At 43.8% G+C, this 26024-nt stretch overlaps 1 protein-coding gene across 5 annotated transcripts in view; it reads right to left on the bottom strand.

Moving 5' to 3' along the window:
- The window catches only part of MAPKAPK3 (MAPK activated protein kinase 3), a 514657-nt gene that overhangs the window by 48881 nt on the left and 439752 nt on the right, over positions 1–26024 (bottom strand). For all 5 annotated transcript variants that reach the window (XM_069644064.1, XM_069644065.1, XM_069644066.1 and 2 more), the window contains 4 exons: positions 20974–21049; positions 16364–16488; positions 4659–4744; positions 545–625 (listed from right to left, as the gene is read on the bottom strand). In XM_069644064.1, coding sequence (XP_069500165.1) covers positions 545–625; positions 4659–4744; positions 16364–16488; positions 20974–21049 — 368 coding nt within the window. The remainder of the gene's footprint in view (positions 1–544; positions 626–4658; positions 4745–16363; positions 16489–20973; positions 21050–26024) is intronic.

The raw sequence follows: 26024 nt of genomic DNA, 5'->3' as shown, positions 1-26024 counted from the left end.
AGTATCTGAAGCAAGGGATAAATTAAAGAGGGGGGGTTAGGTGCTAATTGATATGGGGCTCTATGGACATTATGGCTTTAGGAGCAAACAGATAACTTTCAGGAGAATAGGAGCTGAATTGGAAGGGAATGAGCTCAGGAAGGATAGGGTAGCAGAGAAATAAGAAGGGAGAGACAGGGATAGCAGGCTAGGCAATGTATCCTGAATACTAGTAATTTGGGATCAGAAATATAGGAAAAAGTAGTTGGCCGACAGCAAAGATGAGATAGAGCATTAAAGGGGATGGGGCAGCATGGCTTGAAGGGCAGAGCAGAGTTTACGAGGGTGGGAAAGAGTGAAACATAAGGTTGGTGAAGTTGGTGGACTCAGATCATAAGAGGGAAGTGCGCGCATTGGATCAGTTGTTGGGCTACTGTCTACGGTAGAGCTGCATAATTGGCTTGAGTGATGAATTTTAAAGAAGACCTGAGGCTCGTATGGGTCAAGGGCGTATTGGGGAGTGATATTGGAAGAGAGTGAAGAGTTCTGCTGCCTTGCACTGTACCTTCACTTCGTCCCAGTGTTCTTTATCTTCCTGGAGGACACGGGCTGTATGCAAGGGTGTCTGAGGCACTGCCATAGATTGCTGTAAAATAAAGAAAAAAGATCAACCTAAGGAATCACAGACAAAGAAGGCTGCAACACAGGCAAGGATTGGGAAAGGAATGGGCAAAGGGTAGGGCTGCACAGCTGGGCAGGGCACATTCCTTTTCTCCTGGCCAGGGATGGACCCCACTGGAACCACCATCACCCAAAGACCTGCTGGACAGGAAGGGGTGCTAAGAAACCCACAAAAGATGTTTGATCAAACAGGAGATGGACTACTCCCCAAGTTCTTACCTTCCTCCAACTCAGTAACACAGACACTGAGGTAGATTGTTGAAAGAATCCCAACAAGTACCCCCTTTTTTAAAACAAAATGCACTAAATACACAACCCTCAAAACTCTAACCTACTTATGCTCCTAGCCTTTCCCATTGCGTGATCTCCCTGTGAGGGTTCTGCCCAGTCAGCCCACCCTCCCTGAGTGGGGTCAAAGGTACATCCTTTGGGTGGGAATGACTGAACAGAGCGCTGCTCCCCTTCTGGCACCACCCACTGTACAGGGAAGCCACAATATATACCCACTGCGCAGCTCCATCCTCTAGGTAGACTTTGGCAGGCCACCACTTCTTACCTGACCCCAGGGTAACATGACAAATACATAGCAACACGACTTATGAAATTCTGTGAAAAAACCTTAGTTAAAGAGACGCTAAGATGGAGATTTAATGCAACAAAACAAACCTGGAGTCTTCTTTCTCCCACCCCACCTCTACTCTGATGAGATTTCATCCTTTTCCCTCTTCCAAATAGCTTTTGGGAGCAGGAGGCACCCACTTCTCTGTCAAACATTTGACAACTACTAGACGGCTTTACCCCAAACCAGTCAAGGAAATTAGATCAACGCTTTGTGCCCAAGTTGTTTCTTATTTGGTTAAACACCATCAAGCATGTTTTGAGCTATAGCTGTTCACAAATAGCACTTATTCTCTATGGGAAAGTTTAAAACTACTTTTTTATATTTCCTTCGTAACTTTTTCTTTAAACAAATCTTTCCCGAAATTTCCGGGAAGGGGTTGGGGGCGTGGGAGGAAGGCCCTGATATATCTTGCTTTTGGAAAATGTCATCCAAAATCTTTCCAGCAAGTCAAAAGTTATTACCATTAGAATTATGCAAAAAAGGTTTCACCTTAACTATAAGGCGGTGACTACCACCCTATAATATAAAATATACACATAACAAAACACCAACTACTGTTTATATGCACTATAAAAACGAAATACTAATCACTAATGATAAATAGATACATGCCATGGATATGTGGTTTGAACACAAATCCTGCAGCCAGCCACACCCTTATAGTACCTGCCTGGTGTTGTCCTTGGTGGGGTGAGCAGGGTCTGCGCCAAACTGGTGATTGGGCCTGATCCACCCCAGGCATTGTTCTTCTAGTGGTGCCACCTCCATCACGTGGGTTAGCACATCATGCGCGACCCACGGCTCCCTTATTTCCCATGGCGGCCCTGTCCAACATGTGGGGCCGCCACATGGCCCACGTGCCCTTACTGTTCTTGCCAGCAGAGTGCTGATCTCTTCAGGCGGCGTCCCCATGACCAGTGGACTTTGCCACAATCTGCACTCCAGCGCACACTACAGAGGGCTAGGCATATCCCCTTTCTCCTACGCACATGTGCAATGCAAAGGGGACAGACATACTTCATTGATCTGGCTCCATGAGGACACAGGGGCTCGGAACTTCGATTCGTCACCAATCTGCATGTCTGGCAGAGGGCGGGGTGGACTTTAGTCACTGTGCACTACTTCCTCCCAGGCCACCTGTGGCATACGTAGCCTGAGAGGGGTTTTGTTGTGGGCAGGCCCCGGGCCAGGCCGCCAGGGGTAAATGCTATGCTGCCCTGATCTGCTGCCCAGACCACCCAACACGTGTGGCCAGAGGTCTTTAGTGTTGAGCCTGCCCGGTCTGGCACCCAGCTGGTTGGCCGCTCCAGGGAACTTGTGAGTGCCTGGGCTGCACTGGGCATGCAGTCCGGGCCCACGTTTCTTTTCCCCGGGCCACCCCTGGAATACGCGGCCCAGCCAATAAGAGTTGGCCCTAGGGGCTCCTCAAGGCCACAATCCCCCATGGAAATGTCACGTGTTGCCTCCGGCTCTCTCTTCAACCGATACTCCCTCCACCACCGTTCTTCCTTTTACAACTGTCACTTTATTTTTCAAAGTTGTATCCCCAGCCTTGTCCATCCCTGGGCAGGAGAGGCTCTGTCCATTGTTCTTTTTTCTTTTCTTCATTCCATCCTGCCCCAGGTCGGGATGAATGGTTCAGTCGAACATAAATATAGTTAAATCACACAGGGCCTCATTAGGACCCTGGCGGAGAGGGTATTACGCCAGCGTAGTGCATGGCGTACCTCTCCGCCATACTACGAGTTCCCGTAGCGCCATGGAGGTTTTCTCCGCCTGGTTTTACCAGCCGGAGAAAACCATGGCGCTACGGGACCTCGTTGTTAATTACGCCACCGTATTTTACGGTGGCGTAATTAACTCCTTCCCCACTCCCATTATACCCTATGGGGCAAAAATGGGAATGGGGAAGGGCAGAATGGGGATTGGGGATTTACCGCTCCGCCGAGGTCGGAATGGGGCGGTAAATCCGCCAACCCCCATGGCGCTATCGGCGGCTTTCCGCCATGCTTCGCGGTGCATTTAGCACCGCGAAATCCGCCTGGGTCGTAATGAGGCCCACAGACATTAAATAAAATATTTTTTACCCCACCCCAGTGTCTGCATCTTTTCTTAATTTCCCTCAGATGACAAACCTGTAGCCCTCACTTGCCGGGCCTAAATTGGGCCAGGGGCTACACCAGCACATTGGGAGGTACAGCCTTTAAAAAGAGCATGATTCAACAAGCACCAATCAGAGGAAGGTCCAAGATTTGGCCAAAGGATTCCATGATTGTGCAAACTCATTTGCAGGCATATGTCCATTCCCACGGCCCTCCATGCCTGACCCTAATCAACACCCGCATGCTCGGTGTTGCTTACTTGTGGATCAATAACACGACCGTAGAGAAACTACAAAAAAAAAGGGCATGTAGGGTCCCATGTGGATCCAAGTGAAGAAACTTGGTAGTCCTTAGATTATGGTGGCATACAGACAGCATATAGATGCATGTGCACATCTGTCGAAAGGGAAAGACAATTGCTATTGATCTGTGGTGGTTTGATCAACTGCTGTTCATCATTCTCCCTAATCATAGTGGTAATAAGTACACCCACCCTGACGTTGGATGCCCTTTTTAAAATGACCACTTTTGTGTCTCTAGCAAACTACAGTTGTCTTGACGTTCTCATATTCTTAATCTATAAACCATGCTCTTCCATTTCTCATTATAAATGCTTTGTTTAAGCAGAGGTAAAACAAACATGAGGGTTTCAGCTGCTGCAGCCGGAATGGTACAAGCTACTATAAACTCTTCAATGGAGATTGTGAACAATACAGTGGCTTCGGACCACAGCCCATTCACCGTATGCATTCACCGTCTCCATACGGTGAATGGGCTGTGGTCCGAAGCTACTGTTTTCTCTTGCCAGTGTCACCAGCAACAGGCTAAAGAACAAACATATTTGGATAAAGGCCTTGTCTCAAGAGATGAATAATCCAGTCTTCTCTGTTCCCTAAAAATGCAGGGACATGTTTTTAGATCAGGTAAGAACATTCTAACTTTTACGTGGGCAAACTAGCATCTGGCTAGGACCTCTACCAGTTCTGGTCATGACCATTAAAGGTAACTTTGGCTTGTAGAGTATTTTGTCTACAGCGATCCCTGCCAGGTGGCATTAGAGCACGGGACCAAAAAAGGGAGTGGGCAGAGAAGACTGAATATCAGTTGAAGGGTTTCAAACTTGAGCACTGTAGCTGCTGGCAGCATTTCAATACCACAAAGGCCTGTAGTGATACTATACAGGAAAGAAGCAACAGAGCATGGTTTTTGTCGAGATCTGGAAGGAAATAGAAACAGAGCGGAGAAGAAAGAGGCAAGAAATCCGGAACACACACATTTATCCAACGGTGGTTCATGAACTCTGTGATGGTCATGCGTTCCGTTGGTTCAGTCTTCAGCAACTGGCGAATCATTTGCTGGGCTACAAAAGAAAGACATTTATTCTTTTAGAAGATTACAGAGATTTCCCAGTCTGTGCCATAAGCACCTGTAAACAACAAATATTTTACACTTTTCCAACCAGTGAAAGCCACATAAAACCATATTACAACCTGTGCTGAACTCCAGCTACTTTTTGCAAACAGCTTTGCTTTCTCTTACGCATACTTTCATATCCTCCTACAGGTTAATCCAATTTCCTTTGTCCTATGTATTATCTTCAGCTTCTCTCCCAGGTTACATTAATTTCCTTTGTCCTATGCATTGTTTTCAGTTCCTCCCATAGGTTAAATTCCCTGTGTCCTATACATTGCTCCCAGGTCCTCCTAGAGGTTAAACTCTTTTCCTGTGTCAAGTTCTTTCATTGGTGAAAATATAACACCTAAATCACTGCAGAAATCTACCATTTGAATTACAATAAAGCACCAATAAATTCTTATGTAACAAATACTTATCAATTACTACATTTACAGAGGAACACATTGCCATATTCTCGATTTGCAGGTAGAAAGCAGAAGCTGTGTTAATCAAGCATTTCTGTATATGGAATAGGGTAACACCCAGGCACAAATCCTCACTTGACAATAATTCTGTTACTTACCTTCCTTATGCGCCCCTCTACAGTACAATAAGGGGGACAGATGATACATTATGTTACAAGATGGTTCCAAATTCATCAATGCTATTAGCAATTTAATTTGCCAGCACCATTACTCTCTCATAACCTCTCTCCGGTTCAGCAGTAATGCCTCAGATTACTATCATTATTTTGAAAGAGCTTCATTTTGAATGCTTCTGAAGGCTTATACTAGTGGTTACGGGTTGCATTCAGATGACTCAGATTACCTGTACCACTTTCAAAATGTCCAGTTGTATAGCGTGAAAAGGGATAACTACAAATTTGGAGAGCCTGCACTACGTCAGTCCCGGCACAACTGACTGAGCCCTTCATCGTTCTGAGGTCGATAAGTTGACCATCATTCAATTGGGTAATAACAGTTATCACAGTGCTTGGAAGCGAGAGGAAAGCGGCTTAAAGTAGGTTATAAAATAAGATTTAAATGTTGTGTTCGGCAGGTCATAATGGGGAAAAACAGCCCACTGCTCATGCTATAAGGCCCAGGGGAAGTGACTAGTCAGGGCCTGAAAATCACCAGAGAAAGAAATGTAGAGAAATAGGTATTACCCAATTTGATCGAATGGTACATTTAACCGAATTCGACCTGTACCATTCGATCGATTTCATTCGACCAAGTTGGGTAGAAAAAATACGGAACATGTGGAGCGGGGGTTGCGTTGGGGTCCCCTGCTCCCCATGTTCGGTATTTTTGGCCTAGGGGGGTTGCGGGGGTGTCCCTCGTTTCCTAAAGATTGGAAGCAGGGACTGAAAAAAAATAAAAAGTAAAGAAAAGGGGACACTGTGGCGTCAGATGTGACCCGCATTAGAGGGATGAAACTGATGCTGCAGGGTCAGGAGAGGCAGTGGAGGAGAAAAGGTAAGTGGGGGGTCTGTGGGGGGGTCTATTGGGGGCTGGGAGGACATAGATATGGTGAGTTTGGCCATGGTAAAATGGTATCCACTGTGAAATTGACTACGGTCAATTCCGCAGCAAACAATTCTGCCACAGTCAAACAACCCAGATCCGAGAAATAGTCATCGAATAGAGGAAGCAGTGATGGGCCTAGGCAGGCACAGTGCTGTAGAAGAAGCGTCCAGAGGAAGGAGAACATTGTGGCAAGGAGCGGACGGGAGGGGGACAACTCTTAGAAGATGGATTCGGCTAGGGGACAGGACATGCCCATTGGTAGAAGTGTACCAAAAAAAGTAGTGGAACTGTGACCACGGCAGGGGACAAAGTAGGCAGGAAGGGAGCAACGTGCAATATATTTTTCAAGGGTTGCAGTTATGCTGGTTGACAGCCAATTGAGTTGAAAAAGATTTTAGTTCAGCTGTAACAGCTATCGGGTGGTAAAGTAGAGAACTGTGCTTTAACATCATAAAGAACTGTTCCAGAATGGTGAAAATAGTTGAAAAAAGTAGTGGAACTGTTAACAGTAAAACAAGTATTGCAACACCGCTCCGGGCTGTTCCCACTCACTTCCAACACTGGACATGCCGCTGGAGTATAGCAGAGGCACGAAACATGCAATGAATAACAGACAAAGGAGGCCAGCGGACTTGAAGACATGGCAGTCAAGGAGAAAGTGGCTGCTGGTGGCCATAATGGGAGGGGGCAGGCAGCAAACAAGCACACCAATTCAGGGGTGGCAGCAATATCTAGGTTAGAGCACCAGAAAAGAGGTCCTGGTTACTGACTGCAATGTTGCCGCTCACGGTACGAGAAGGAAGGAGTCAGTTGGGGTGCACGGAACACAGGTTTGCTTTAAGAGATCAACCCTGCATTGTCATGATCAAACACGCTGGGTGCTAATATTACAGTGAATGTGCAACCTTGAGTTAACAATCCCAAGTGAAACAACTAACATCACAGCTCTTTGGATATGAGCAAGTTATGCTAAAATTGAAGATAACCCTGTACATGAGACACTGACAGTTCAGTTTCTGATGGAAGAAACGAAGGGTTTTTAGTTTCTTGCCTAAATACACCATAACTGCAAGTGCCCTACCAAGTCACCTATTGGTTCTGGAATTTCTTATTTTTTGTTTTATTTTTTAGGTAGTGTGCCAGTTTCATGATTTTATCTTGGGTGTAAAGAATGACAATTGAAACAGAGTGACGCACAGACCTCAACTCACAATACTGCACTACTGTTAAAAACCCAAACGCTAATTCCCCCAACCAGTACTGTGCTCTGCTGCGGTCGAGCTAGGCCTGCGCTTTAAATAATAAAATACATTGTATTGAAAATAAGGATCACTTCCGGATGGAGTTATAGATTTGTATTCAAGGTGGAGAAAATAAAGCTACATGAATGATCCATGTAAACTAATAAAGATTATTTTTTCCAGAAATCATGTAATGCCCCAACGGCTACTCCGATGGCTCAAACGTCCATGTCTGACTGTCTACAATTCCGGATCTTTACTAAAACACTCTACATTCTACAATGCAATGTCACATTCCCCTTCTATACTAAAAATCAAAACAAAACTAAAAGAACTATATACAAGCCCATTTCAAGATGAACATGATGAAAGTAAATCTTTGATATTTACATATATGTTAACAGAGATAATAAAACAATGAAACAGTGACCCAATGGCTTCAAAAACCTACAATTACCTACTGCAAAATAATGCATGACAGTATATATTTAAAAAGCAATAAAACTAATAAAATAGCTGTGAACTTAAAATAACATGTTTGCGTCTACTCAACATAATCTCTTAAATATAAGGGTCTACCACAGACTCGTTTGGAATGAGTTATGGAACTATCTTGCCCCAAAATTCTGAAATGATTCTCCTCACTAGCACACCTCCTTTCTTTCATGGTCTGCGCCTTTGCAGAGCACCCACCATCATACTTTTCACCAACACACTGACATTATAAACTTGCCCATCCAATACTTTTACCGCTCCATGTAACTTCTTCACAACTTTTAGAGGCTCAGAGCAGTCCAATTCCCCATCTGTCCTACTTTGGGGACGTTTAATGCGCACCCAGCACCCTACCTCGACTGTACACTCCTTTGTAGCTGACATCAAAACAAGCTTTATTGCAGATCTGCCTCTTTCTGTTATTCTCCCTGACCACCTGCAGACCAATGTCCTTCTGGCATGCCCTGCCTAACCATGGTGGACAGCCGGTTAAGTGGCACAGCGAGTAGAGCGCTCGCTTTGACATCAGTGCAGAGCCTGCGAACGCAGGTTCGAATCCCGGCAGCGCCAAACTCAGCGTTTCATCCTTCCGAGGTCGATAAATGAGCACCACACACCGTGGGTAATAATAAGCAGCGCTCAGATACCCGAGGGTTCGTAGCGCTATATAAATGCCAAATTATTATTATTATTATTTATATCCTAGAATTGGGTTTTCTCCCTCTTAGCATCTGAAAGGGCAAGACTCCTGTGGGACACTACTGTGTTTTCAACAGCCTTCTTCCAATCACCACCTTCTGAAATGGTGGATCTAATGCTGTTCTTAATGAGCCTGTTAAACCTTTCAACCATACCTTTGGTTTCTGGATGATATACAGAACCAGTCATGTGCTCAATGCCATTCCCTTTTAAAATCTCCTCCATTTCCTCAGAAACCAACTGAACACAATTGCCTGATACTATGATAGATGGATAGCCTTCCCTCTTAAATATCTCATCCAAAAATGTGATAATGTCCCTGGTCCAAATATTCTGGACTCAAGGTCTCCACCCCTTGGGACAACATATCCACTAGTACAATGCAATACTTCCTGACCCCTTACTGGACCAACAATATACAAACCTACACGCTCCCATGGCACTGAGGGAATAGACATCAATGTCATTCGTTCCACTCTTTCAACACACCCTTTAGCTGCATCATTGCATACTAGACACTCTGTAATCAGCCCATCAACCTGTAAATCCATGACATGCCACCAGTAATCCTGTCTTATCAACTGCTTTCGCTTAGTAATACCCTGATGACCATCATTTGTCTTTCCTCCCAAAAATATTCCCCTGCATTCCATCCGGAGGAAACTATTTGTCCCCCCTCAGAACCATAACATCTTTAATAAGAGGTTAATCAAATATATACCTCACAGCATCCCGAATCACCTCTTTCCTAATCTGATTACCTTTGAATCCACTCTCAAGTCGATCTTTAACATCCTTCAAAATAGCATCTGTCATGATTGCTTCCTGACATTCTTTCTCCGATACTACTTCTTGGGTAATGTCTACAACCTGATCCTCCCTATCATCATCAACATCTTCAACCACATTTGTCAACCTAGAAAGACAATATGCTGCTTTGTTCTCAACTCCTGGTACATATTCTACTTCCCAATTATAGTCCTGGAAACTCGCAACCCATTTGCAGATTCGCGAAGATAACTTTTGTGGTTAATATTTCCTTCAAAGGTTTGTGATCAGATCTAACAATGAACTTCACAACCCATAAAAAAGGTTGAAATGTTTCAATGGCCCATTTGATCGCCAATAACTCCCTTTCAATCGTGGAGTAATTTCTTTCAGCCTCCTTCAACACCCTGGACGCAAACACAATGGTGTAAGCCTTGCCCACAACTTTCTGGGAAAGAACTGCACCTAAACCATGATTGATGGCATCTGTTGTCAACACACTCTTCCTGCACGGCTCAAAGTTGCTTAGAGTGGGAGCTTTGCTCAAAGCTAATTTGTTCCCTTGAAATTCTTGTTCACACTCAGCATTCCATTGGAACCTCACTCCTTTCTTCACAAGCTTCCTCATATTAACAGACGTTCCTGCCATATCAGGGATGGATTTGGAATACAATTCAGCCATTTGAAGAAATTATATGATTTTATCTTTATCAACAAGAATGGGAATCCCTAAAATACTATTCACCAAATTTATTTTCGGCCTTACACCTTCTTCTGAAATATTATGTCCTAGATATTGTATAACAGATTTGTGGATTTTGCATTTATTCTAAGTGTCAGACTAGCATCTTTGAATGCATCCAACACCCTTTTATGTCGTACATGATGCTCCTCAACAGACTTTCAATACACCAATACATAATCTTGAAAACATTGTCTGTCTAGTATTATTAACTATTCACGACCTCAAGTCAATATATAGTCAATATATAGTCTCATTCATTGGTTTACGAACAACTACCAATGGAGAAATCCATTCAGAAGAATCCAATTTATCACTCATATTTTCCACCGCACAGATTGTTTCTTCGGCATTTAGATCAAGTCTGATATTTAACCTTTTCCGATGTGACCAGCTCAAAAGTGGGTGACTCCCCTTGCTGGAGACATACACGTTGCCTTTAGCTGATCTCTCTTTAAATTGCAAGACAGTCCGGATTCATCCCTCTAATACAATTAGCTTTCCTCCATATGCTAATGGCCTAATGTCTACTTTATTCAAAGTAATATTTCCTCGCATTTTACTCTAAAAAATAATCTTGGTTAACAATGTCCAGCTCCAGAATCTATTACTGTTTCAATATTCATTCCTTCAATCTTTATAATGGACATAGGTTTCTCAATATCAGCATCTTCATCCTCAATAATACCTACCTCATCCCTCTTGCTATCGAACGCACATGTACATGCATCCAAATCTTCATATATCTCATCAACGCAATTAACATTCTCAACTTTGGTTCTACAGCACCCAGTCACCTTCTTTAATTTTGATTTTCTTCATGGCTTTTCGAACATCAAAGCAAATCTTATTACAGATTTTCATGTTCCCTCTGACTGCCGGCCTAATGCTGTTCTTAATGACCCTATTACATTTTTCAACCATACCACTGGCCGCTCGATCATATACAGAACTAGTTTTGTATTCTATGCCATTTACCTTAAAAAATGTCTCCATTTCCTCAGAAACAATTTGAACACCATTGTATGTTACAATGGTAGAAGGAAATCAACCCTTCTAAAAATGTCATCCAAAAATGTAATAATATCCTTGGTTCAAACATTCTGCACCCAAGAGATAAAATATCACAGTGTGATAACATATCCACCAATACAATGCAATACTTTAGTGTTCCTTGAGCCCTTACGGGTTATACAATATCCAGACCTACTCATTCCCAAGGCACAGATGGAACAGACAACAGTCATAGGTTTCACTCTTGCAACATAGCCCTTAGCAGTGTCCTCACACACTGCACAATCTCTGAGTCTTTCAACGTTCTAATCCATATCGGCCAACCAGTACTCTTGCCTTATCAACTGCTTTGTTTTAGTCATGCCTTAATGACCTTTCATGTGCCATTTGCAAAAAATGTCCTCATACTCCAAAACAGGGAAACAATATCTCCCCATCAACATCATACCATCTTTAGAGAGGAGTTCATCAAAGACATATCTCACACCATCAGGAATGATTTGTTTTCTGTTCTCACTACCTTTGACTCCACAGCTAACATTGCTTCTTGCCATTCTCTCTCCGACACTACGTCTTGAGTAACAGTTAGAGCTTGATCTTCTTTATCATCATCCTGCTCTTCATCCTCAACCACATTTATCAACCTGGAGAAACAATCCGCAGCTTTGTTTTTTAAATTTTTTTTTTACACCCGTTAGATATTTTACTTCCCAATTATAATCCTGCATACTTGCAACCCATTTGCGATTCCTAGAAGATACCTTATCTAACCCTTTCATGGTCAGAATTTGCATGATATGTTTATGGTCTGATCGTACGGTAAACTTCACAACCCAAAGTGAAGGGCAAAATGTATCAATTGCTAATTTTATTGCTAAAAATTCCTTTTCAATTGTGGAGTAATTATTTTCTGCGTCCTTCAATACCCTCGATGCAAACTCGACAGTACATTCTCCTCCCTCACTTTTCTGAGCAAGAACCGCACCTAACCCATGATTACTGGCGTCTGTCATCAATACATTCTTCTTGCTCTGATCAAAGTTGCTTATAATAGGAGCTTTACTCAAAGCTGATTTGATTCCTTGAAATTCTTGTTCACTCCACTGAAACTCCACTTCCCTTCCCTTTTTTTTTACCAGATTTCTAATATAAATGGATTTGCTTGCTAGATCTGAAATACATTTTGAATAATATTCAGCCATACCAAGAAACAACACAATTTTTTCGTTTATCAGTAAGGCTGGAAAAACCAAGAATATTGTTCGCTTTTAATTAAGTTTTGGTCGAATACCTTGTTCCAAAATTTCATGTCGCAGATATTGAATGACAGTTTTATGAAATATGCATTTCTTCTTACTCAGAGTCAGACCTGCATCCTTGAATATATCTAACAACCTTTTTTAATATTGCATCATGTTCTTCAACACTTCTTCCACAGCACATCATCCTGAAAGCACAAGACCCCTTTTATATTATGAAGTAGTTGATACATGACGCGTTGAAATACAGCCGCAGCAGACACCAACCCAAAGGGCATGAGCTTGCATTGGAAGTTGGATGTAACACAATCTGATAAGCGACTTCAAATTCACAGTACTCATAACCTTTGCATCCTTAATGGTGTCCAGCATCACTGTTATACTGGGTGAAGGATGTCTATCTGGTATTACACAGCGATTCACAGACCTTAGTTCAATGCAGTCTCTTATTTTGAGTTTATGCACAACTACTAAAGGAGAAACCCATTCAGAGGATTCAACTCTCTATCACTCTTTGCCTTTCGTTCATTTCCAACTCTTCCTTCACAGCAGACCTGATAGCCAATGGTACTGCTCTTAGTTTTTGTACCACTGCAACATGGAATGAATTCTAATCGTGTGCATAAATCGCTTGAAATTGCCCAGCTCATCTCGAGAAAACCTCATGTTGTATACATTTCTCAGGCAACTTATTCATACCCTTCACCGTATATACTGTCTCTTCAGCATTAGGATCACGCTTTATATTTAGCCTTTTCTGGTGCGGCCAACTTAAAAGTAGATAGCTTCCTCTTTTATACACATACACTTTTCCTTTAGCGGATCTTAAATTGCAAAACTGCCCAGAACGATCCCTCTAGATCAATTTGTTTACCTCCATATGTCACAGGTTCAATATCCACCTCATTAAAAGTAACAGCTTTTTTCATATTTGCCTTCAAAATAGACTTGGGCAGTAAAGTATACTTAGCCCTAGAGTAAATCACCATTCCTATATTCACCCCTTCAATTTGAATGGTAGACACAGGCTTTTCATTATCAGCAACATCATCTTGAATTATAGCAATTTCATCAGCCATACCATCAATGAGAAATGCACACTCTTCCATATACTCACACAACTCACCCACACATTTTACACATTCAAATTTTGGTACGACAACATGAAATGTCTTCGTTTGTTGCATTTGTTGCATGAGTCCTTGGTGCCTGGGCACTTATCGCTACTGGAAAAATGAAACAAGCCGTCACTGAGAAAATATCTTTTTTCTTTCTTCTTCCGCTCTCTTCTCTTTGAACTTCACAAATCTCTTTTTTACTGCTTTCTTCATGCCTGCTTTCTTTTTGTCCAATTTCGTTCCGTGTACTGCTGAAACATCTGTAACTTGCACATCGTCTGTTTTCTTCATGTCATACTCCGTTCACTTTTCTAACTCCTGCACACATTTGTGTGCATGTTCTATTTTATTTGCTACTCTAATGAACTCAAAGGGAAGGGTTACTTTTAGACCACAAGGCTTCCCTCACTTTTCCATCAATGCACTCGAGCATGAATTGGCCGTGCAGTCTCTCATTCAAAGTGCTCCCAAATTCACAAGATGCTGCAAAACCCCTAAGAGCTGTGATATATTGTTCCACAGATTCTCCACTGCACTGTTCCCTTTTGCCAAAAGGATAACTTTGTAATATCATGCTCACAAATGTATCATAATGTTTATCAAGCATTGTTATGCACCTCTCAAAGATTTACAGATTCCTCATCCGACAACTGTGGTAGATTCTCAAATTGCTCTTGCCCACAGTTACCCCGACAAAGCATCAAAATGCACTTCTTTCTTTCACTAGCAAAGCTCAGACCATCTTTTCTAGGGTATTCTGAGTAATTTGGAGGAGGCACACCTTGCATAGCCATGTCGCTTTAGTACTGTGACTGTATAGCCTCTTTGCAAAATGGTCAAGTTTAAACTTGTTTATAGAGAATTTTGAACATTCCTCCTTTGTCTTTGATATAAATACACCTGTAAATTCAAACCTTGAAATTTCTTGATGTTGCCCCACTCCCAGCACACAATGATCAAAACGCTTTTTTCAACACGTCCAGGGAATAGTAGGCTCCCCTTGAGTGTCTAAAAAATGATTGGGAGGCGGTATACTTTGAATAACATATGCGTAGTCTTGCTTTCTGCACAAATCCTTGTGCTATGTGGCAAAGAAATCTGCTTGCTTTTGTGTAAATGTATCTTTTGCACTGTGCTTTTCTTTTTTACTTTACTCTTTTGCAGACTGAGTGGCACTGAAACTGTTAATACTGAATTTTATGACAGGAGGCTATTCACCACGAAGAAGAGAAGATTAATGAGGCCGGTTACAGTTCCTGTTCCTGTTTACAGGTTGTTGGGACAACCCAAAATTACTGCACGCAATGGCACGTCACAGGGTCTTTTCCTTTGTGGTCCTGCAACCACCAACTTGTGACGCGCTTTAACTCACGCCGCCTATAGTAACAGCTTTGCGTGGCATCTGCGCACTCTGCCCCACGGTGGCCGTCTAAGCTCGAGCCTCGCTGAGTGGCTCCAGCACGGTCTGCAGCATGGGATGAGTGGGTACCGCTGCGCAGGCCCACCGCAGCTAACACCATCTCAAATTATGAGACCATCCCTGCGCTGCTGCCTTTTTCTATGGCACTGCGAGCGCTGCCCCCTTTTTCTCTGGCCTTGCGCTTCCTCGCGCCCACCTTCCCCAATCTCCTTACTTGCTAGCCAGATAGCAAAGCAACCCAGAGACCTTGGTTAAGTGGTCAGATACAGGTTATGGTCCACAGCGATCGGGGACTGAAGCAGGAGCAGCACACCATACATCAATCCAGTGAAATTGCGGGGAGCATACATCAGACGGAGAATGGAGCAGCAGGACACTGTACAGCAACCACAGAAACAGAAAGGAACACTCTCAGAGCAACAAGGATTACTCGGTGGGGTCACCTCATTGCCACTCGTTGCCAGTGAAATGATGGAGGATGCAGGTAAACCAATAAAGCTTCATTATTCAAAAAATCATTTTACGCTCCACCGGCTTCTCTGATGGCTCAAACCCTCTATGTCTGTCTACAATTCTGTATCATTACTAAAACACTACCTACTACAATGAGATGTCACATCACATAGAATGCTACACTACAATCATTCTCCTTTCTAACATGCTTCTACAAATCTCCCACTTCTTTCTCCCACTTCTTTTCCTTCTGTGCCTATTCCTCCTGCTGATTTTCCAAGTTCCATTGTTCTCCCATTCACCATTTGTGATTCGTATTTTCAGCCAAATAAATCTGTGTGTCTGTGCTATCTGCCATCACTGCCCAAACTATTGCTCTGATTTCCACCCCCACTCAATTACCTCTCGTGCTGATTTACTTGCATGATGAGTGCATAATCCATCCCAGATCTCCATCCTAATCTACAATGCCCTGTATTTAGCCCCTGCCTCTAATCACATTCCAGATTGTTGGTGGATACTTGACGTCACTGAAACGTAATGTCACTCAAAAAAAGATGAATGGGTAGGAAAAATTATTTAGGAGGGGTGAACCATGATCTGTGAATCCCAACCAGAGAATACGCAATGTGTAGCTTTATCTAGATACAATGCACTGAAAACACCACTGTCATGCAGGTCAACATACAATGCCTAAATGCAGAACACAGACCTTCAGTTACTAAAACAAAACATTCAACAAATATCGATGCACATCCCCAAAACCCTATCTTTTTAATCTACATGCATGCTGGGATATCAGTGGGCATCATAGGCGACATTGAACTGTTACCATTACATGCATACCCTCTTCAGACACTTCAGACCACTCTGGGTTCGGGAACTCGTACTGGCCCATACGGATTCTCTTCTTCATCCCAGGGGAGATAGGCTGGCCTGTGTTGGAGTAGAACGGAGGAAAACCACAGAGGCTGAAAGAGAGAAAGGGGTCATGCAAAAACATTATCCCGAGGTGTGACTGGTGATGATAAAAGGATCATAGTGTACTTCCTAGCTTTTTAATTGACAGTGGGATTAGCCATGGGATCCTGAGCTGGAGAGTCAGATGAGGCAGAGGGAGGAATGTTGGGTCCCCTTCTGGAGCTGGAGCAACACCGAGGCAAAATGCCGGGAGTAATGATTGGGAACAAATATTTCTTCTATTTTGCAGCTACAGTGAACGGGGTGGAAATTGCCACATAGACCAAAAAAGATTCCTTCTCCTTGCCACATTCAGAAAGTGTGAACAGGGTCCAGGGATGTATAGAGGGTAGGCATTGAGACTTCTTACCGATAACACACCAGGAGATTCATAATCTGCAAAATAAAAGTCTAGATGCCAAGCACGAATACCAATGAAGCCCCTTTCACTTGACCTGCTCAAAACCACTACGGAAATGTGGGGGAGAAGAGTCGAGGGAAATTATAAGCATAACAGAGCCCGCCAGTCAACTTGTTTCTAAGGGAGAAAGTGGTGGGTTCAGTGCAATCATTCAAGGCTAAGCCTTATTATAATGACACTCACGCTGGGGTCATCATTCTTCTGAGCTCTTTTGCTTTAAGGCACTCAATCAAATTGGGAAAAGCAGGACGCAAAGGGAAACGGGTTAAGGATCTGCTGTGGTGCTGCCTATGGAGCACCCAGTGGCAAGTCACCTGCATGGTGGAGCAGGAGCTAGAAATGCGTCTTTGAAACACCTAGTTTGTGATGCCCACTTACGTTCCCCTAACTTCATAGGGTATTACCAACTAGAGAATTACTAGGAACACAACGCTGCCATCAACCCCCGGGGCAGGCATGAGAAATGCAAATAAAACCAGTTTATGGTGGTACAATAAATTCAATCCTTTTCCGTAAGAACTGTCCATCCTGCAAATCAAACCTCCTTATCCTGTCTACCATCACTGAAAGACATTCACACTGTGCATATAATTATGCAAAGCATTGGACTGGCAGTATTTCCATACTGTTTTCATTCCCTCCCCCAATGTAGGTCAGCACATTGCACTTTGATTTAATTTCTGTGTTATTTCCATGGTATCCGGTCATTGCATCGACAACCAAAGCAGACAGCCATACCATCTAAAAAAAAGCATCTAATGCATTTTTTTAGATGGTAAAGTTTTTAGTTTAATAAAAATAGGTTTTAAAGTTTAAAAAAGGGGGTTGGAGGGGACACCCCCCATTAAAAAAAAGAAAAAATGCATTAGATGCTTCTTTTTTTTTTTAGATGGTATGGCATTAGGTGCTTTGGCTGTCGATGGAATGACTATATTCCCCTAGGTTATTTCAGTTGTTCTGATAGATTTTCCCAAGCATTTATCCGTTTTAGATTTTCAAGCATCTACCTTCTTAATATATTAGTCATCTGTCTCACCAGTTCCCTCTGACCCACTTTTAGTGCCCAGTTTATTGGCACGGTCACTCCTAGGTCACTCTCTTGGCGGATGCAGCAGATTCCTGAAATCCTGGTTTGCTTCTACCATGCAGGAGGTTGTTGCCAGGCCGAGCCCCGGGATCAATGAGTCGGCACAAGATGGGCCCATAAATAGAGCACCATGGGTAAAGTCAAATGGGCAGTGAACCCTAACCTTGTAGCCATGTAGCATACTAGTTACTGATGTTTCACTGTTCCATTTAGTCTTCAATCCACTCTGTTCTGCAGTTTTTCAGCTCAGCAATCCACATGGCAGAACACTGGTGGGCTGCTGTACGGTTTACCCGCTGTCAGTCTGCCGGTTGCTGCACTCTGGTTATTTTGCATGTTATTTCATGCAGCTAAGAGCGAGGGCGTCAGTTTTGTTGCACCCACATCCTGATACTCAACATGCACAATACTTGTTTCTCTGGAAACCAATTATGAATGGCTTTCGAGTACTGACCCGATCTTTAATGTGGTGTCCATGCTAAGGCTAGCAAAGCAAGGAACCCAGAACAGAAAGACAGAACGACACTCACTAAACCGCCATAAACCCCACATTCACAAATCCTGCTGCCATCAGGGAATCATGTTTAAACAATTAAAAATGCACAAATCACTGGATGAGAATAAAGCACACAACACACAATAACCACTTCTATGCAGGTAATCCATAAGAACACGGACACCATATTGCAGACTCTATACAGGATTTAGGCATGGCTGAGGTAGGAAGCACATTTTCCTTCACCTCAGAATTCATGGGAGCTCCATTGGTTCTAGTGCTGGGCGGTTCCTCTGGTATTTTTGGCATTCCTGTGCAGGGAATGTGTGCCAATGTTCATCTAATTTCTGATTAATACTATTCCTGGTGTCACTTCAGTCACACTTCCATGACACCAGCCAAGTATCCTTGTCTCCTGCTGAAATCTGGGGCAGATGTTATTCCAAGTCATTTTGGCAATATCGGATTATAATCTAAAACCCATGAAAGTTTAAATTACAAGATTTCTCCTTTCTCAATTTTCCTCGATCTCTACTCTTTAACCACATAGAGGTATATTCTGGGTGAGGTAAATATACTGCAGTGCTGAGTGCATGGGGATCTGGATTGCTTTTTAGCTCCATCTGCAATTTAGGATATACCACGTGTCCATGATATGGTGTGATAAGTTGTTGCACAGATGCGGCTAACAACAAGCTTGTTCTACTGGTGCCTGGAGGCTTGATCCTATCGAGTAACCATAGATGCTTTTTCTTCAGGGAGGACAGAACAGGCCTGTGTTATCCACTGTAGTCTGTACACATTTCTAATATCGCTTAACAGTTGCATGTAGCACCGGGATGCATCTGGCCCTATGCGTACAGTTACTATACATGATCCAGGGGCCTTGCATAATTGTGACATTTATACAGTGCTAAAATCTTGCTAGACTTCCATTGTGGCCTATATTTTGCCAACTGGAACAGCCTAACTCCATCAAGTACTGCTTCCCAATGAATGGAAATGCAGGAAGCTCTGAGGGCACCTGAAAGCTACTTTGAGATTCATGTCAGAGTGAGGCAGTAAGTTGTCCTGTATATGTTTGAACTTGGGTATCAAATGAAGCATATAGGGCCTCATTACGAGTTTGGAGGCAGCCATGGTGCTATTAGCGCCATGGCTGCCTCCAAACTCGTGTCCGGGTCTGGGTTCTCGGTATGGGAACTTACCGGGTCATTCCAACCTTGGAGGACACGGTACCTCCCCATTCAGAAAACCATTCCCCATTCCCATTCGAGCCCCCTTAGGGCTCAATGGAAAAAGGGAAGGAGCTAATAACGGGCCAGTTATTAGCTCCCTGGTCCCTTAGCGGCTTCCGCTAAGAGCGGCTGGTAAAACCAGCCGGCCTTAGTGGGACCCGCTAAGGGACCTCAGAATGCGGCGATAAGGAGTTAACGGCACCGGCATCCTTACCTGTGCCGTTAACCCCTTACCAAAACACTCGTAATGAGGTCCATAGTCTTTGCTAACCCACATGAAATCACATGTGCCATTCTCTCTGAGGTAGTAGCCCGTAACGTCTTCAGAAAGCACAAGGTAATGAAGACCCTCATAACTGCTTAGAAGAGGTAGGAGGTAATAGCCCCTCAGACGAGTCCATAGCAAATTCTTTCGAACAGACTAAAGGCCTCATTATAAGTGTGCCGGTCCGGTAACAACAGTTACCGGACTGGCACATTACGAGTCTGCGGGCGGATGCCGTCCCGCCCGCCAGGGTCAGACTTACACGGGTCAGACCTGGCAGATAGAATGGTAGAATGGTACCTGCCCGCAGACTTACACGGAAGCACCTGCACCGTTGCACACGGTTTTACTGGCATGGCTACCGCTGGACTTAAAAAGAGGACCTAACTCTTATATATATCTCTCTAATAAGAACTTGGCTTTGCTCTGCACCTTCTGCAACTTTAAAAAGAACACACATCACATATCCCACTTCTAAACCTCTATGTTCCATTTCCACTTCCAAGTCACAAAACATACCCTCCACCTGTAGTGCAATGCACCAACTCCAGGCAATAAAGCCCTTTGTCCCTTCTAGACAAGCATGCCACTCCCTCCTCGGCAACTGAGGTACTGGAAAGATCCCCCCATCCAAATATATCTGTGGTGGTGGGTGTAAACTAAAGCCATATCTCCCATGTTTTACAAGATGATGCAAGGTGTACCGTTACCCCCTCCCTCCAAGGTGTACCGTTACTCCCCCCCTTCCCTGTGAGGGAATAACGGTTGAACCATCCCCTCCCCAGGACGAGAGGTGCATGGTTACCGTCCAATAGTCTGAGGTGATGCAGGGTACAGACTCTTTCTAGGTGATGTCTCAAGGGTGGAGATGGAACAGCCTTTTTCTCCCTCCTAGAAGTGTGAGTGAACACACATCCCTCTGAAGCCCATCTACCTATGTGCAATGTGATGTGTAGACCTGCCCCCATCTAATGCCAGAAGATACTTACAGGATGTACATTATTACACCTAGAGACCACATGTCACAAGACTTGTCGTATTTCTCCGGACCAAGAACTTCTGGAGCTAGAGAACAGAAAAGAGAAGGGTGCGATTAGCATTTAAATAGGTCCCCCTTTGCAGAATAGGACCTCTGTATATACAGTCATGCCTTACACAGAGGCGCAGACACAGATGGGTTAGTCTATGAAGACAATCTTAAGACTACATGCCATTTCTTAAAATACCAACGAGCATGTCAGATGGCAAAATAATTGTTGTTTCATGCAGGTAACTGGTAGCCTATCTGCTCTGAAGAGCAGAGCTGTGTGAACAACCAAAATAAGCATTGCTCCAAACTCAGGCATCTTAAAATAAATGGCACCAGTATTTGGAGGGATGTCCTCTGCTGTCTATGGATCTCTGAAAAGGCTTCAACTTCACAGATTGGGGCTAAGTCCAATGCTCGTGTACCCTAATGGAGACGAAGTAGGAGCTGCAAGATTATACTAGAATTGCAGTACCTACATGCGAGAAGAAGTTTAAAGCAAGTGATTCAATTGTCACTTCAGTTAAACCTGTTATCCAATAACCAAAAAAGCAAAAACAAAAAAGCGCACTTCTGCATTGAAACCTACTGGAGGGTTTTCTGGCTACCCGCATAATTTTCTGGTGACTGCACACAAAAACATTAGGCTCCCATATACCAAACTGCCAGTCTCCATAATTGAGGGCAGGTATGTTGCACCACTTCTCTGCATTGTGATGAAAAGATCAGGTGTCTGAGGTGATATAATTGCATCAGTGATCAACAGATGGTTAAGGACTGAGTTTGAAAACACTGTTGGTCAGTTCAGTACTGCAGAAGAGTTTGTGAAAGATGTGTGAATGAGAAGACTTAACAGAAAGACCCTGTCCAATCTAAGGGGGACTTTTCAGGTGTGAAGCAGGAATCCTACATGGAGATGGTCTTTTCCCACCCAGGAGGTGCAGGGAACTCACTTCAGGTTGGGCTGACACACTACCAGATCTATGGGACCGTGGCTGAGATTGTGTGCACGACTTCCACACTCAAGGTTGTCATATTCTCCGGCAATCCACTTAAAACTTCTGCAATCTGCTTCACAGCTTCACTGCTAGGGTTTCACAGCTGTGAGGAGTGGGTCCTGTGGTGAGGATGCCATGGACAAGCCCCCTCATCACAAAAGGATATATTCTATGGGTTTATTATACATTGCTTTACAAAACAAAGCGTTGGGATGTTTACCAAAAGTGCCACTAAGGATATCATCATAAAAAGCGTGGTCCAGAGTAAAGTATTGGATTGCAGTCGCAAGTCTGTGCATCTAAGTGAGGGTAGAATTCAAAGGCGCTGCCGAACAATGGAATATAAAGGAATATGGACGCCCCTTCTTACACCAAAGAGCCCTCAGTAAAGACTTCATCGCAAAGACTCAAAACCTGTAGTAACAAAAGTCCAAAGTTAAAGGTGTTACCAGGGTTCTAAATCAAAATGTATGCACAACTAGTCTCGTCTCCTCATGGACGATGTCTTTCCCCACCAAGAGTCTCAGAGGGGTAGGTGGTTGTTTCTCGGCTTTCTTTCAGGTCATCTGCCACAGACCCTACTCTCGGGAAGACTGATGATGTTTTGGGGGTCTACTAGTTCAGTGTTTTAGTTCTCCTGCCAATGGTGTGGAAATCGATATAATATTATGACCCCAATCGCATCGTTTAAATGTATGTTGGCCTACGCCAAGCTGTCTAAAGGATACTATGTACATAGGTTCCGCGGCAAGGTCTTGACCTTAATGTATCGTGTAAGCCGCCATCTTGAATCTAGCCGCCATTTTAGGTACTCTTGCAGAGTGGAAGTCACCCTGAATCACAAAATGGAGGCCGAATGACATTTCGAGTAAGACTTCGGCCATGGTGACCTCCGCACACGTGAATGAATAATATGTCTGTAGGCTACTTGTTAGGGTCATGAACTAAGACCCTGTCCTCTGTTTAACCTATGTGTAAATATGTAACCGTATCAGCGGAACTGATCTAATGTATGGAAATTGTGTGTTCGACCTGGCTACGAACCCTAGCCATGGTTCCAGAAATGGTTAACTTGTAAGAGGGCTGGCCAATGCAGTACTAAATGTATAAAAACCCAAGCATCCCGATGGTCGGTCTCTCCCACTTTCAGTGCGAACCTAACGTTGAAGGTTCGTGTGTTAGTCAGAGAGCCGAATAGCTATTCGCATGTCAATTGACTTTGGTAACTTTGTAACTTTGAAATAAAGCGCTTTGTATGTCCTTTGTAACCTGTGTTGGTGTGTTTCCTTTTGGGCTTCCCGGCCTCATGTCAATTTCTATGTTTCCACAGTTGGCGCCCGAATAGGGACCCTCAAGATTGATGCCGGATCATTGAAGGTTGACGCAGACTATCGAATCGGGATCGGACGGTGTGATTCTGCGGGCCCGACCGATCGAGACGCGATACCTCGGCAGCGCTGCACGATCCGATCCTTGGGCGATAGTCGTGCGGTCTGACACGGCATCTTGACGAGGGTCCAATTCCGAGGCGGGCAGATTTGCCGAAACCACCGAACGCAGGTAAAATTTGTTAGTTGAAGTCCTTTGTAAACCGTACGGTCCTCCTTAGGTTTGGTCAGGTGCAGTCGTGACCCGGCTCTTAATTTAACCCTGACAATTTGAATTTGGCGTATTGTATCTGCAGACACAATTATTGGACCAGGTAACACCAATTTTTTGAGAAATGCCTGGGAAATTGTCTAGCTGCTTTAGGGTTCTGTTCCGCAGCGATCGACAATCTTTGGAATTTAGCCGTCCGGCACCACAGGAGGGGTCGCCGGCGTGTACTATGTACTGTAAGTATGGCATTGGTAGTATTGTATTTAATGACATTTGGCACAGACAGACCAGAAATGCCTCCGAATTTCAGTGACCAATCAATGGTAGCTTTGAGATCCCCCGTATTGAATACTTAGAGTCGATCTTGCTTAAAAAGAAGGCTAGGCCAGCAGCCTTTGATGTGTTACAAAATTGGAAAAAGGAAGCATTACAGCAGCTTAAAAGTAGGGATAAATATGCACGACGTCATAAAACGAATGCCGAAAAGGCATTGTTGTATGACAAGGAAAAACGATTAGATGAAACTCAGAAGATGGATAGAGCTTTCTCGCTCGGGGTCCAGAAAATTTACCCCTCTAAAGATTTCCATGTTTCCAAGGAGTTTATTGAGAAAATATTAAACGAACGGAGGCCTGATTCTTCAGCGCCACCTCCGTATGCTCCCGTTGTGGGCACCTTGCCCGTTCCTGCTATTGCTCCTATCGTTATTCCTACTCCTCCTGCGCAGCCTACTGCCCCTAGTTCTTTGGTTGTCGCTCCTCTGTCTATTTCGTCTATTACATTACCTCTTTCCCCTGCACCCTTGTTAGGTTCACCTACACCTCCGATTCTGGGGAGTCCCGTGTTCACTAAATCAGATCCCGGTGCAGGGTCGAAAATTGTGACTCGTAGTACTGTTCCTGCGGGCAGGAAACAGGAACTATTTGCTTGGGCTAAACATTGCATGGAAAAAGGTGATCAAACTGATGTACTTTCAACATTATCTAATTTGCACGATTTTCCCGAGAAAAACGTTTTTATTGAAGGACTGGGGATTCATTTAGGTGTAATGTGGGGTAGATTGCAGACTTCGGATCTCCCACAAGGGGTGAGAGATCTGAATGCCTTGGCACTTTCGAGGGATACAGAGCAGAAAGTATATGGACATGTTGACAGATTGTTTGAGTTTAGGAGGGATTTTGAAAGGTTACAAAACGAGGATGATGAGGACGACAGGATGTATGCACAGAAACGGTTCCTTTCGTGCCGAAGTTCAGCACCTGAGGAAGTACGAATTTGTACCAAAGACGCGATTCGATGGATCTCGGATTCATCGATACCGCCAGATGAGGTGTATGACACATATAGTCAATACACGGTAGAGATGCAAAGGAAGGTAATCCAAGTGATGGTACAGCACTTACAGGAGGAATGTATAAGGAAGAAGGTTGGTTGCCCCATAGAGTTATTGGGTATTTGTAAAAGAGCTTTTTCGCCCGACACTTCTACAGCTGCTTTAGCGCTCGATTTGGCCTTATTGCTCAGTAAGCGGTCGGAGGTCCCTATATCTCAGTTGCCTATGAGAGAGGTCCCTCCGACCCTTGTCCCAAAATTAGAAATCCCCGCCAACGCGGCGACTGGTGCTGCCGCGGTGGATATCCCTGCACATTACGTATCACAGTTTGTTCACGTCCCGTTCTCTCGACAGGAAGTGAACACGATTAGACAATCAGTCCCTGATATCAGGAAGAACCCGACAGGGTTTTACAAAGAAATAGAATCCGTTTTGCAGTCTTCTGTGTTCACCTTAAGTGACATGGATTTATTGTTTCCAGTGCTTTTACCTGTTGATGTATGGAAACAGGTACGAACAATAGATGATGTGCCGGGGTTAGGGGATACATGGGTAAACTTAACTAGAATAGATGGGGAACGACCAGCTGGTGAGAAACCACCCCAGGTAATACTCACTTTACCTGATAGAATAGTTGCCAAATTAAAAACTATAATCCCAGAAAAAAGGATTATTTGGGACAAGCTTACGGCCTGCGTCCAAGGGAAAACTGAAGGTACTACTGAATTCTTTAATAGATTCGAACAGGTGTTCTCCGACTTCAGTGGACAGGATTTAGGTACAGAGTCGGGGAAGAGGTTGTTTGTGGACAAATTTGTGCGTGGATTGTTGCCCGACATCCAGTCACAAATACATCCAGTCACAAATTATGTCCTCAGAGAGCGCTTGGCAGGCAAAATCTCAGTCAGAGGTTTTGCATATGGCTCAGTATTATGAGAATCGGGTTAATAATGAAAAAGAGAAAATCGAAAAAAGAAGGGGTGACCTAAAGACTAAGGTATTGTTGCAGCAAATTGTCAGAAACCCCAGAAGAGGTATGACGCAGACTAGAGGTCAGTATATTCCAAGAGGAAACACTCCTCC

The sequence above is a fragment of the Ambystoma mexicanum genome, chromosome 2p, assembly GCF_040938575.1.
Source record: "Ambystoma mexicanum isolate Mex_15411 chromosome 2p, UKY_AmexF1_1, whole genome shotgun sequence".
NCBI classification, from domain to species: domain Eukaryota; kingdom Metazoa; phylum Chordata; class Amphibia; order Caudata; family Ambystomatidae; genus Ambystoma; species Ambystoma mexicanum.
The sequence above is the reverse complement of the archived record's forward strand: the minus strand, read 5'-3'. Positions and strand labels throughout refer to the sequence as shown.